This window comes from Barbus barbus, assembly GCF_936440315.1.
Source record: "Barbus barbus genome assembly, chromosome: 21".
NCBI lineage: Eukaryota > Metazoa > Chordata > Actinopteri > Cypriniformes > Cyprinidae > Barbus > Barbus barbus.
Genome location: NC_136749.1, coordinates 28,102,616 through 28,115,153, shown reverse-complemented (window position 1 = coordinate 28,115,153; position 12,538 = coordinate 28,102,616). Strand labels below are relative to the sequence as shown.

Below are 12,538 nucleotides of genomic sequence, written 5' to 3'. Positions count from 1 at the left end.
TAGTTGGAAGTGTGTTGGAAGTGTGTGTACACATCTGTAAGGTCCACACATTTGGCCCAAAGAAGGTATCCAATGGTGGATGAAGGTTTCCTGTGCAGTTCTTTAATTTAAGTTCAATTCTAATCTGACTCCATTTTATTATGACCTCGTATTTAGGTTAAAATGCAAATTGATTGCTTGTCTATTTCTAATTAGTATTCTACTGATATTTGATTATTCTAGTTAACTCTTTACTTTATATTTACTCATTCATTCAGGTGCTCATGTCTCTAACAAGGATACAACGTAATCTACTAGAGTCAATAATTACAGAGTAAAACAGAATAAGATCAAATGTATCAGTCAGGTAAATACTGTATGTGTTATGCCAATTACATAGCCAATTCAGAGATATCAAATCATATCAATACAAAACATCAAATTCTCAAAGATAAATCTACGAGTAAAAGATGCATACCTGACTTTATAGAAATACATAGTGTGAAGTATAGAGACACCCCACACTACGGGCTTCTAGCTACAGAATCACCCCGATCCTTTTGGCACATTTCCTTAAGTACTTCAGACCAAGACCAACACCCCATTGTTCGCACGAATCATTCGTGATCCAGCTTTATCTACAGAAGAAGTAAGTATAAGGGTTTTTATGAATCTTTGCAAATCGCCTTTCCTAATAATATGCTAGTTAGCCAGTTTCGCGGCTGAAGTTTAATATGCTCCCTAGATATATATACCTAGATGCCTCATTATGGACTGTTTCTATGGGCCGCAATACGTAAGCCATCCGCCATTTTTGGAACGGTCTGCGAATCTTTGAGCGCATTGACTGTGCGCGTCTACAACAGCAAGTTATACGCTTGTATATCTTTGAATATTCATTGATTATTATGGTGAATGCGAGATGGCTGACGTATCTGGAGCGGTTGAATAGGGAATCTACACATATCTATGGTCTGCTCGTCACTCCACGGAAGAGAGGGGCGGAGTCAGCAGAGCTCATTAGCATTTAAAGCAACATGAACTAGAACAGCGTGCTGATAACAGAGCTGATTTTGACAGGGTAAAAAAGGTGTTGTTTACACTACCATTGAGAAATTTTAACCAAAGTATGTTATAGACTTTTCATTAAGACCCTAAATAATCATATCAACTTGTGTAAAATGGGCATCCGATGACCCCTTTAAAAAACTCAAAGTACTAAAATACTTAAATACTACAGCAAGATACTGCACCTCGGTTATGATTTTTGGCAAGTTGGGTTGTGAGGACATTTTTCAGACTAATAAGTTTACATAAAAATTAGTTTTGGTCGAATAAATCGAGCCTTGGTGAACAGAAGAGACTTCTTTTAAAAGCATTAGAAATCGTACTGACTGCCTGTTCTGGAATTCTTTTTTGCTTCAGATAAATGTGATGTGGAGCTGCTTGATTTGGTTCATGGTTTGGAACTTTTGAAGGATGCTTATGGAGAAAATGAATCATAAAAATACTGAAACCAATTTTTTTTTTCCAAGTATTAAAGCAAAGACCTTTCAATAAGTTTAAGATCAATGAGAACCGTAAATTCAGTCACGTCTCTTTTGATGGTTAGTTTATACTTAGTTCTAATACATATACAGCAATTGACTTTGAAATGTGATGCATTAGCACTAAAGACGCCGTCCAGCCCTCACGGTTTTATTTTCTCTGGCGAATGCGTATCATTAAGATGATAAATGTTTTGAACCTGCCATGTTTTGTTCCTCAGGCACTAAACACAAAACCATGCTGGAGGCTCGGAGTGGGATCGGCTCCATCAAATCCTTCCCCAGGGCCAAGAGCAAGCTGGCTGCACCCACTAAAGTAGACACGGGCCTGCAGTACAAGACATTCCACTGTGAAACCTGCGACGTGCACGTCAATTCAGAGACGCAGCTCAAGCAGGTGAGTGCCAAACCTCATTCGACTGTCACTGTGAAAGCGAAAGCGCAGCATGATGCGAGAGCATTACGTAGGAAGCATCAAAGGCATGGATTTCAGTAAAATAATGTCAAAATCTCACTTGACTACAGATTTTACTTGTGAGATTTCATTTATAATGTAATTCTAATGTTGTCACTCTACTGGAAGAGTTTAAGATTTTTAAGATTTAGTGAAATATTGTTTACTCTTTTACTAAAATAATAGTAATAATTGCCTATTTTAGATGTACAGTACCTGCTTTAAAACAGTGGTTAAATAGTGGTTATTTTATGGAGATGGAAAGATTAAAAAGTAAAAAATAGCTTTTTGAAGAAAGATGCATGTAATAAACGAAAGTATACAGTAAGTATTAATTCATATTATTTATATATAGGCCTATATGAAGAGTTAATTTGCAAAAACAGATAACTCCGTTTTTAACAATTCTCAGAAATCATGTTTTTTCATTGTGCTTTCCAATTAATCTCAATTAAACTACAGTTGGGTTATTTTGACTAGGTTAAAAAATAATGAATAAAACAGCTAACTAAAGGCCACTGCACACTGAGTCCGAAAGTTTTGCGTGCGTTTTTGCATTTTTTCGTATTTGTCATCCTTTCTTATCAAAATGCATGCTACAGATGCGAAAACGCAGAAAATCGAACCTGATCCAAAAAATTTTATGACGGATGAAAGTTTTGGAGGCAGTGTGTAAACGTGATTGACACAACGTGAGGTCGTATTTATTTTTTAACGTGCGAAAATTTCGAACTCAGTGTCCGATGACCTTAACACAATAAAACACAATACAAAAATGATAACATAATAAAAACATGTTTTTTGACAATTTAAAAAAACGGAGTTATCTGTTTTTGCAAATAAACTCTTCATATACATATATACAGCATGTAGATGGATGGATGGATGGATGGATGGATGGATGGATAGACAGACAGACAGACAGAGATAGATAGATAGATAGATAGATAGATAGATAGATAGATAGATAGATAGATAGATAGATAGATAGATAGATAGATAGATAGATAGATAGACAGACAGACAGACAGAGATAGATAGATAGATAGATAGACAGACAGAGATAGATAGATAGATAGATAGATAGATAGACAGACAGACAGACAGACAGACAGACAGACAGACAGACAGACAGAGATAGATAGACAGACAGACAGACAGACAGACAGACAGAGATAGATAGATAGACAGACAGACAGAGATAGATAGATAGATAGATAGATAGACAGACAGACAGACAGACAGACAGACAGACAGACAGACAGACAGACAGACAGAGATAGATAGATAGATAGATAGATAGATAGATAGATAGATAGATAGATAGATAGATAGATAGACAGACAGACAGACAGACAGACAGACAGACAGACAGACAGACAGAGATAGATAGATAGACAGACAGACAGAGATAGATAGATAGATAGATAGATAGATAGATAGATAGATAGATAGATAGATAGATAGATAGATAGACAGACAGACAGACAGACAGACAGACAGACAGACAGACAGACAGACAGACAGACAGACAGACAGACAGACAGAGATAGATAGATAGACAGACAGACAGACAGACAGACAGACAGACAGACAGAGAGATAGATAGATAGATAGATAGATAGATAGATAGATAGATAGATAGATAGATAGATAGATAGATAGATAGATAGATAGATAGATAGATAGATAGATAGATAGATAGATAGATAGATAGATAGATGTAAATATTTTTATTTTAATATTTTAAGTAAGTTTTTTAAAAAAGGAAAATAATTACTTTAATTAGTTGTGTAGATATATGTTGATATAAAAATGATTTCTGTAATTTTGTGGAGGATGTAGATACCCACCATCCATGCAATATTAAACAATATTAAAAAAAAAAATCATAGTGAAACATAAATAAATCAAAATCATACATTCATCATCATACAGTCTAAATAAATAATAAAGGATGGGATATTCTGCTTTGGTACCGCTAATAGCAGTGGATTGTTTTGCTATAAATGCTTGTGGCAAATAATCTGCAGTGCAAATTGTATTTTAATTTGGTATGAAAAGTTCATAACAGCATTAAACGCTGTTATAGAATCTGTAAACTGTGTCTGTCAGCTCATCACATCTGTGTCACATTCTGTGTTTGTATCGTCAGCATATCAGCAGCAGACGCCATAAAGACAGAGCTGCAGGGAAACCAGCCAAACCCAAGTTCAGTCCTTACACCAAACCCCAAAGAGGAGCCACCAAACAGACAGTAGGTTCCTGCTTCCTTAACAATACCTGGAGAAATATGTTATTAAGCAACCCTGTTCATTTCAATAGAAATGGAAAACAATAAAGGTAGTTCTGTTTTGTGTTGCTAGTGGTGCAAAAATAATGCTGTCAGCCCAGACTGTTTCAAAATCAGATGTTGCATGATGGAGTGAAGCCATATTTAATAAAAAACACATGAAATGATTTCACAATAAATTTAAATTTCACAATGTGACACATTTCAGATGGAGAACTGTTCAGTGGAAATAATGCATACCAGGACTTTAACAGAACTGGTTTCTATGTGAATATATTGTCAAATGTAATTTATATCTATGATGCAAAGCTGAACTTTCAGCATCATTACTCCAATTTTACTTCAATTATCAATGTTAAAAACAGTTGTGCTGCTTCATTTTTTTAAGATTCTTTGCTGAATAGAAAGAAAGAGCAGCTTTTATTTTGAAGAGAAATCTTTTGTAATAACTTTTGATCACACTTTTGACCCAAACTTTTGAACAGTAATGTAGTTTATTAGTGTGCTATCAGCACTCGTGTATGTCAGCAGAGAAAGTATTTCAGAGACAGAGGAAACCATTATGTTTTGACGAACGCTTATCAAAACAATTTTTTCCTTTCGAATAACACATCCTGATGAATTATACACATCCTGACCGTTTAGCGATAGTTCACCCAAAAATGAGAATTCTGTCATTGTTTACTCGCCCACATGTCGTTCCAAACCCGTATGCTGATGCTGTTTTGTTCCATGCAACAACAGCTGATAGTGACATCTGTCAAGCTCACTGTGAACACAAATGAGATTTTCAGTGAGTGATCTGAATTTCAGTCTGTTCCTCAAACCAAATCTATCATATGACTTCAGACGTTTTGGAAGATAGCGCATGAGTCATGTGGACTACTGTTGTGGTGCTTGCGGTTACTCTGAAGCGTTGTTGTATTGTTTAGTGTTCCACGGAAACGAACAACCACATATGGGTCTGGAACAACATCAACATAGTGAGCTATCGCCGGAATCGCATAATAGTGATTTCATAGCATTGTAAGGTATAACTGAAAATACAACCCATTTGACTACTGATTTTACTAATGAAATTGAATCTGCACGCAATATAGGCCGATGCTCATGTAGATTTGTTCCATTGAGGCAAAATTAGTACAAAGTGCCAAGTACAAAATGTTTTTGAGTTCAATCCTAAATCAGTGGTACTTGATGGAATACATCTACATGAGCTTTGGCCTAAATTTTTTGTGCATATACTTCCTTTTCTTTTATATTTATATTTATAATTTGTATTCTTTATTGTTAATAATTAAATAAAAAATGAAAGTTATTATAGAATTGATTTACGTCACTGTGAAAAACAACACATTAAATATATATGGTGCAATTACATTTAATAAATGAACATATAAAATAATTTGGAATTTCTATTATTGTTATTAAATTTATTATTTTGTTAAACTTATAATATGGTGTGCGTGCGTGTGTGTGTGTGTGTGTGTGTGTGCGTGTGTGTGTGTGTGTGTATTTTCATTGATCATTATTGAAGTTTTTTTTCAAATCTAAGAATTGAATGAATTTTTAATAGTAATATTTTTTAAAATTTAAAAATGACTTTTGTAATTTTGTCAAGGATGAAATATATATTATCTATTTTTTTTTTTTTAATATTTAGATTTCATTATTTGTTTATTTTAACTAGTTAAAAAATTAATTTACAAAATATTAAAAAATCTGTCCTGTGTCCAGCAGTTGAAGATGTCAGCCAGTAAAGACCTGTGTCCACCGCTGACCACCAGGATAATGCCGTCTCACCTGGCAGCTGTCGCGGCCGCCATTGGCTCCGCCTTCCCGCTGCGTGCCTGCCATAATCCCGCCCTCTTTCAGACTCAGTCCCTTCCCGCCGCGCTGCTCCGCCCTGCACCGGGACCAATCAGGACTGCTCACACGCCTGTACTGTTTGCCCCTTATTGACCTTTGAATTATGACCTCTGGGGGATCATTAACCCCTCCATCACCTCATGCCCAGATCCAATGTGCGATATCGCAATAATTTAAAGACAAAACACGAACCAGGTAACTATGCATCATCATTATCATGTGACACACTGACGTTAAGCTATAAATGTATTGGTGGAGATTTGATTTTTGTTTTTCTGTATGTAAACCATGATTCATCATTATCATTGCTTAGAGTACAAGATTGATTTGTAAATTTAAGGTGAGTTTGGGAACACAGAGATGTTAATAATGGGGAAATCGGAAAGTTGTATTTCTCTGCTGTTTTGCACTTTAAGTGTTTCTGTTGTTGATTTCAGTGCTTTAGATGACTAGATCCCTTCCTGTTTCCAGCTGATAGTGTAACGAGGTCAGCAGTGCTTCATTTGTCAATGGACCCGTTTCACATTTCTGTGGTTCTCAGAAACAGAAGTAGTCATAAGCACTATAGTGGTCAATGGAATCTACAACAAATATCATTTTTGGGTCCCTGTTTGCTTCAATAGAGAAAAAAAAATCCATTATAGCATTTCTATGACTTCACAAAAGAGGAAGAAATATCTATTCATATATCACATTAACATAATCATATAAAAAATTAATATATCAAATATCTACATGATCAATTATGCTGGTCAGAAAAGAGAAATGTCAAATTTGCCATCAATTCTTCAAAAAATTGACTTCGAAACAATTTTCACTCATAAATTGCACAAGTAAATTTCACAAATAAAGAAACACCAAGTACCACATTTAATTAAATGTGAAATTTCCAAGTAGAAAAACTAAAAAACTTTAATGCAGGGGTAAAAATGTAAAGTATAGTGTTATAAATGTACATGAAAATATAAAAACAAATCCTTTGCTAGATTTACAGTGTTAATTACTCTGAAATACATCTGTGAAAGGGGTCCATTAAGAAATAATGGAATAAGTTATTGGTGATGGATCTGGCCGGTTTGAGACATTAAATTTCAGCCAATAACTTGAGCTGTAAATGTCATGTGACTGATCGCACTCGAGCAGGAAAATTGTCATGTTAATTCTGATGTTAAGAATGTTAAGGCTGCTGACGTCAAATAAAAGTTAATTTCACAGTTTTAAGACCCTCCAAAAATGGTCAGTGTTTGCAGTCCAATTCCAGATCCAGATCCAGCTTTTCCAATACAAATTAAGCCCTGTTGTACCTGTTTGTGAATGTGTGTGTGTGTGTGTACAGCAGAACTTGGGGGGAGAAAAGTGGGTGATTTCCAAAGTAAAATGCTGCTGATTCATGTCAAAGCAAGGTTAAAAATATAGTGGGATGTTTGCTAAACAGATGAATATGTAAATGTGCAGGAATGTGTGTGTGCGTGCGTGCGCGTGTGTGTTTGTGAGTGTGTGTGTGTGTGCGGGGGAGAGTTAGCAGGCCTTTCACCTGAAGTCGTCCCTGGAAACATCTCATGAATATTACATGAGCTACTGGGGCCACAAAGCTTGTCTGTCTCTTCTTGCAATGTGAAAACCGATAAACATTTTCAAATAAAGAATCCTGCTTTGTTAACTTGCTTGTTTGAAAAAAAAAAAAAAAATTCACTTAAATATGGAGAATGTACATATGTATATACACACACTACCCTTCAAAAGTTTGGTGTCAGATATATATATATATATATATTAAGAAATTAATACTTTTGAACAAGGACACGTTAAATTAAAAGTGACAGTAAAGCCATTTATAATGCTACAAAAGATTTTTATTTTAAATAAATGCTGTTTCTATTCATTCAAAGAATCATGAATTTAAAAAAAAATATTAAGCAACAAACTGTTTTCGACATATTAGAATGATTTCTGAAGGATCATGTGACACTGAAGACAAATTCTAAAATTCAGCTTTATTCACAGGAATAAATTACATTTTACAATATATTCAAATAGAAAACAGAAATTTTAAATTTGAATAATATTTCACAAAATTGCTGTTATTACTGTATTTTTGATCAAATAAATTAAGCTTGGTAAGCAGAAGCTAAAATTTTGAAAATATTTTCCTCAAAATTGAAAAACATTACTCAGCTTTCCCAAATTCATAGTATTTTCTTTCTTCTTTGAAACATAAGTAGAAATATAAGATATCTAACTAGACTGTCTAAACTTCTGTTTTCCGTAAACCCCTTAAAATAGAAGAAGATTTGTTGGAAATGTTCTCACACTCAGGTCATCCAAAGATGAGTTTGTTTCTTCATGAGAACACATTTGGAGAAATGTAGCATTTCATGCTCACTGGTGGATCCTCTGCAGTGAATGGGTGCCGTCAGAATTGTTCCTCTTTATTTTCACAGCTTTTTGCTTCTCGCTTCAGAAGACATTATTTGATGGACTGGAGTGGTGTGGATTACTTGTGATGTTTTTATCAGCTGTTTGGATACTCATTCTGACGGCACCCATTCACTACAGAGGATCCACTGGTAAATTTCTCCAAATCTGATGAAGACACAAACAACCTTCATCTTGGATGGAAGAGTACATTTTAAGTTTTGGATGACCTTTAAAAATCTCATAAAAGCAGTCCATGCCTTTATTCCAAGTCTTCTGAAGTCATATGATCACTTTGTGTGAGAAAACAAACCCAAAATTTGGTTGTTAGGGTCATTTTTTCCTATGCATTTTCGAATTTGCAATCATGTATGTAACACTAGAGAACCAACAACGTTTGCCATTAAACGTCGACCTCACCGTCCACCTTGACTGTATGGAAAAACAAAGCTCAGACATTTTGCAGATCATTTCTTTTCATGTTTCACAGAAGAAAGAAAATGCAGGGTTGAAACGGCCCGAGGGTGATTATATATGACAAAATGATCGTTTCGAGGGTGAACTATTGCTTTAATGGATTGCATTGAGAAAAAAAATGCACGCCAATTATCTCGACTTTGCTTGTTTTGGTGCACGAGCCGGTAAAAGTGAGTCACACTAGCAGTTGTTAATCAGCACAACTACAATTTACCTCTTTTCAAAACAAAACAAAAGTGCCTATAAAAAGCCTGTGTTTTTAAACAAGCGCTGGTTTCCAGGAGGTTCTGTATGCGTTATGAAACGCCACTGCCATCAATTTCACTTTCTGGCATTCCTGTATGAGTCACATTTGTCAAAAGCTCATAAGTCAGCAGACGCGGGGCTGAATAACCCATACTCTCTGTGGACTTTCTCGTGAACTTTCTTGAAACCTCTTACATAAATCCATGCTATGACTTGATCCGTGTTGAAAAGCGGCAGGTGCGCCGGTCCAGGAGCGACGGAGCCAGCGGTCTGAAGAGCGAACGATAATGCTAGAGGAGAGTGAAATGCTGGCGTGGTCTCGCTGTCTCTCAAAACATAATGGTGAACATCTGCATGTAGGAGTCGATATGTTCTGTTTGAGCGGAAGGTCAGTTCAATGAGAAGACAGGCTGTATTTTATCCAAAGAGCCAAATCAGATTCCAATTATCTGGATTTTTTTCGTGGTTGTTGTTTTTTAGACCATTGCTGAATTTAAAAAAAGAATACTGTGGATGGAATATTCAGATTTTGACCTGTATGACTTTTCCTTTCGATAATGAAAACATCAGAGCCATTGAGAAACAATATATATATATATATATATATAATTTATTTTTTAAACAAGTCTCTTGTGCTCATCAAGGCCGCCTTTATTTGAATAATAATACAGTAAAATTCTGAAATATTATTATAATGTACAATTACTTTGTTCTTTTAAAATATATTTTAAAATGTAATTAATTTTAATGAATTTTTAGCATCATTACCCCAGGCTTCAGTGTCACATGATCCTTCAGAAATCATTCTAATATAATAATTTGCTGCTTACATTTCGTATTATGTTGCACACAGTTGGGCTGCTTCATATTGTTTTAATTGTTTTGGAAATATGATACATATTTTCAATAGAAAGTCCAAAAGAAAGGTAATGTTACATGTTTTTGTTAAAAGAAGTGGACAAAAGGTTAGAAAATATATTTATTTACTGTCTAATGATACATATAATTTAATACCAAAAATGATCAGTGCATGTAGTTTTTTTTTTGACAATTATTTTATCGTGAACAATTATCCAATATTTGTGTGCTTGTATGTATCTTTGTATTTCTGTGTATTCTGAAGCTTCTTATAACACTTCATTGTTAGATTAGCAACTCGAAAAATGATTTGAAATCAACTGTGAGTTGAGTCTGCCATGTGCTTCACATGAGGAGAGTCATCTTAATGCATATGTAGAATATTAAAAATGGTGAACAAATTAGGTTCAATTTTGCTGCCTTAAAAGCATGCTGCCTATGTAGTTTCACTAGCCCTTCATTTGTGTCCACATAAAGCAGTTTGCGAAGACACGAGTTTGAGTAAATGATGACAGAATGTTCATTTCTTGGTGAACTATTCCTTTAATAACGCTGACAGACTCTCTGAAATGTGGTCATGGAAAAATGTACTCGTTTCAACATCGATCCATAAATGAATGCTAACGCTATTTTGAAAGCGTTCATAATGCATTTGAATCACGAGATGTGTTGAGAAGGCCGCGTGTGTTCAGGACGTCATTCACAATGTGGATTTATTTCCAGAAATCCATTTTTCATACCCTCCCGGCACACCGTAGAACACTTTACTCAGCACTCGAAGACTCACACTTCTCTTCAAGTGCCTGGGGGGAGATCTAAAGAAGACTAATGGAACATGACGATCCTCGGAGGACGAGCGGGGAAATTCAAGCGCTCCGGTCGCCTGTGCGCCGCTTTGATTCCTGATCGTGACAAATGCAGTAATTAGCATTCTAGTCCAAGAGGAGCGAGTTCTCTTTATTCCTGCAGGTTTATAGCGGAGCCTGCTAAGTACGTCGGGCCCGTCTTCATCCCTGCTGCCATGCCAAGAGAGACTGAAGCTGGCATGAAGCACATCTTGTGCTTGCGATTTTATGGCTCATGTCAACAGTGTTTCCAGCTGGGCTCTTTTGGATTTTAGGCATTGTTTGAAACATTAGCACACTCCAGATTATGTTATCTGTCACTGGTGCACCTGATATGACCAAAGACAATTACAGGTCGAAATAAGCGAGCTGAAGTTTCTTTTTAAGCAAGATGGATAGAATAATCTGTGACATTGACTCAAGAAGGCTCATTTTATCTGAGCTTGGAAGAGGGTCATTCTTATTACTTTGTGGTCAAGTATCACTGTTGCTCATACTTTGGGATTTGAACAAGCCTCTAGGCCTGAGTATTGTTAAGCACCTGGCTTGTCCTTGTTGCTATGAACATGAATGATACTGTATCTCTAGCTGTGTTTTGTTGTTGTTGAGGGGAGGTGTGCTTTTGCTTTTCTAACCAATCAGACTTACTGTTTTTACCTGAGAAATGAAAAAAGAAGTGGAAATATATGGATTCTTTTGACTAATAATTATGCATTTAGAAATAACTACTCAGAGCAACCTCCTGGCAACCACTTAGAACACCTTTACAATGATTCTGAAATGCGGTCTCTTTCTGATTAGAGCATTTAAATACTGTTCATAATTAAGTTCAAATGCATGCTGATGAATATAAACTGGAAGGACATTCAGCACCTCAGAGTCGATGAGGGATCTGGACGTGTGCAGCTGAAAATATGTCAATAATTGTTTTTTGGATCAGAAGTTAAAGTGTAAAAGGCTGATTATAACATGAGTCCAGATATAAAGAAAATCCCCAACTGCTGTTTAAAACACAAGCCAAAAAAACCTTAATCAATTAAAAAAAAAATGCATTCAACGAGTGAAATGAGTACGCAAAAGAGAATATAAACTGCCAACCATCTCCTGTATAAAATAAAGACTCTGGATCAAATAGCAATGTTGGTGCCATTGAGCCGTTAGCAGCTAATTCTATTAAAGTTAATTTCCACATACCTGTATCTTTAATATTTTCCAGTCTGAATGCATTATGCATAATCACTGTGTATACATTGCACCCTTAAGAGTTATTCGGACCAGATCACAAGTTGAACACAATAAAAGCTGTCCTAAAGTTAAGAGTAACTGCACATTACGAGGTTTTACTGCTGCCTGCGGCTCAGCACTAAAGCCCTGACAGAAATTATACCTTGTTCTGTTTAGCTATCGTTAACCTCTAGAGCTTTCAGTGTCATTAAACCACAGCGTTTCTTTGAAAACGAGGGAAGGTCATCAAAAATACATTTTCTAAATAACCCAAATGCAGAGCACTCAAAGAGCGAGTGCACTTAAAGGTATAGTTCACCCTGAATTCTGT

The 12,538-nt window shown here is 35.6% G+C and overlaps 1 protein-coding gene across 5 annotated transcripts in view; it reads left to right on the top strand.

The window, feature by feature from the left end:
• The window catches only part of LOC306887703 (zinc finger protein 385D-like), a 107,112-nt gene extending 99,298 nt beyond the window's left edge, over positions 1–7,814 (top strand). For 3 of the 5 annotated variants that reach the window (XM_079445668.1, XM_079445664.1, XM_079445666.1), the window contains 3 exons: positions 1,748–1,923; positions 4,136–4,237; positions 6,011–7,814. In XM_079445668.1, coding sequence (XP_079301794.1) covers positions 1,748–1,923; positions 4,136–4,237; positions 6,011–6,235 — 503 coding nt within the window. In that variant the 3' untranslated portion in view covers positions 6,236–7,814. The remainder of the gene's footprint in view (positions 1–1,747; positions 1,924–4,135; positions 4,238–6,010) is intronic. The other 2 variants (XM_079445665.1, XM_079445667.1) reach the window with 1 other exon arrangement.
• The last annotated feature ends 4,724 nt before the right edge of the window (positions 7,815–12,538 follow it).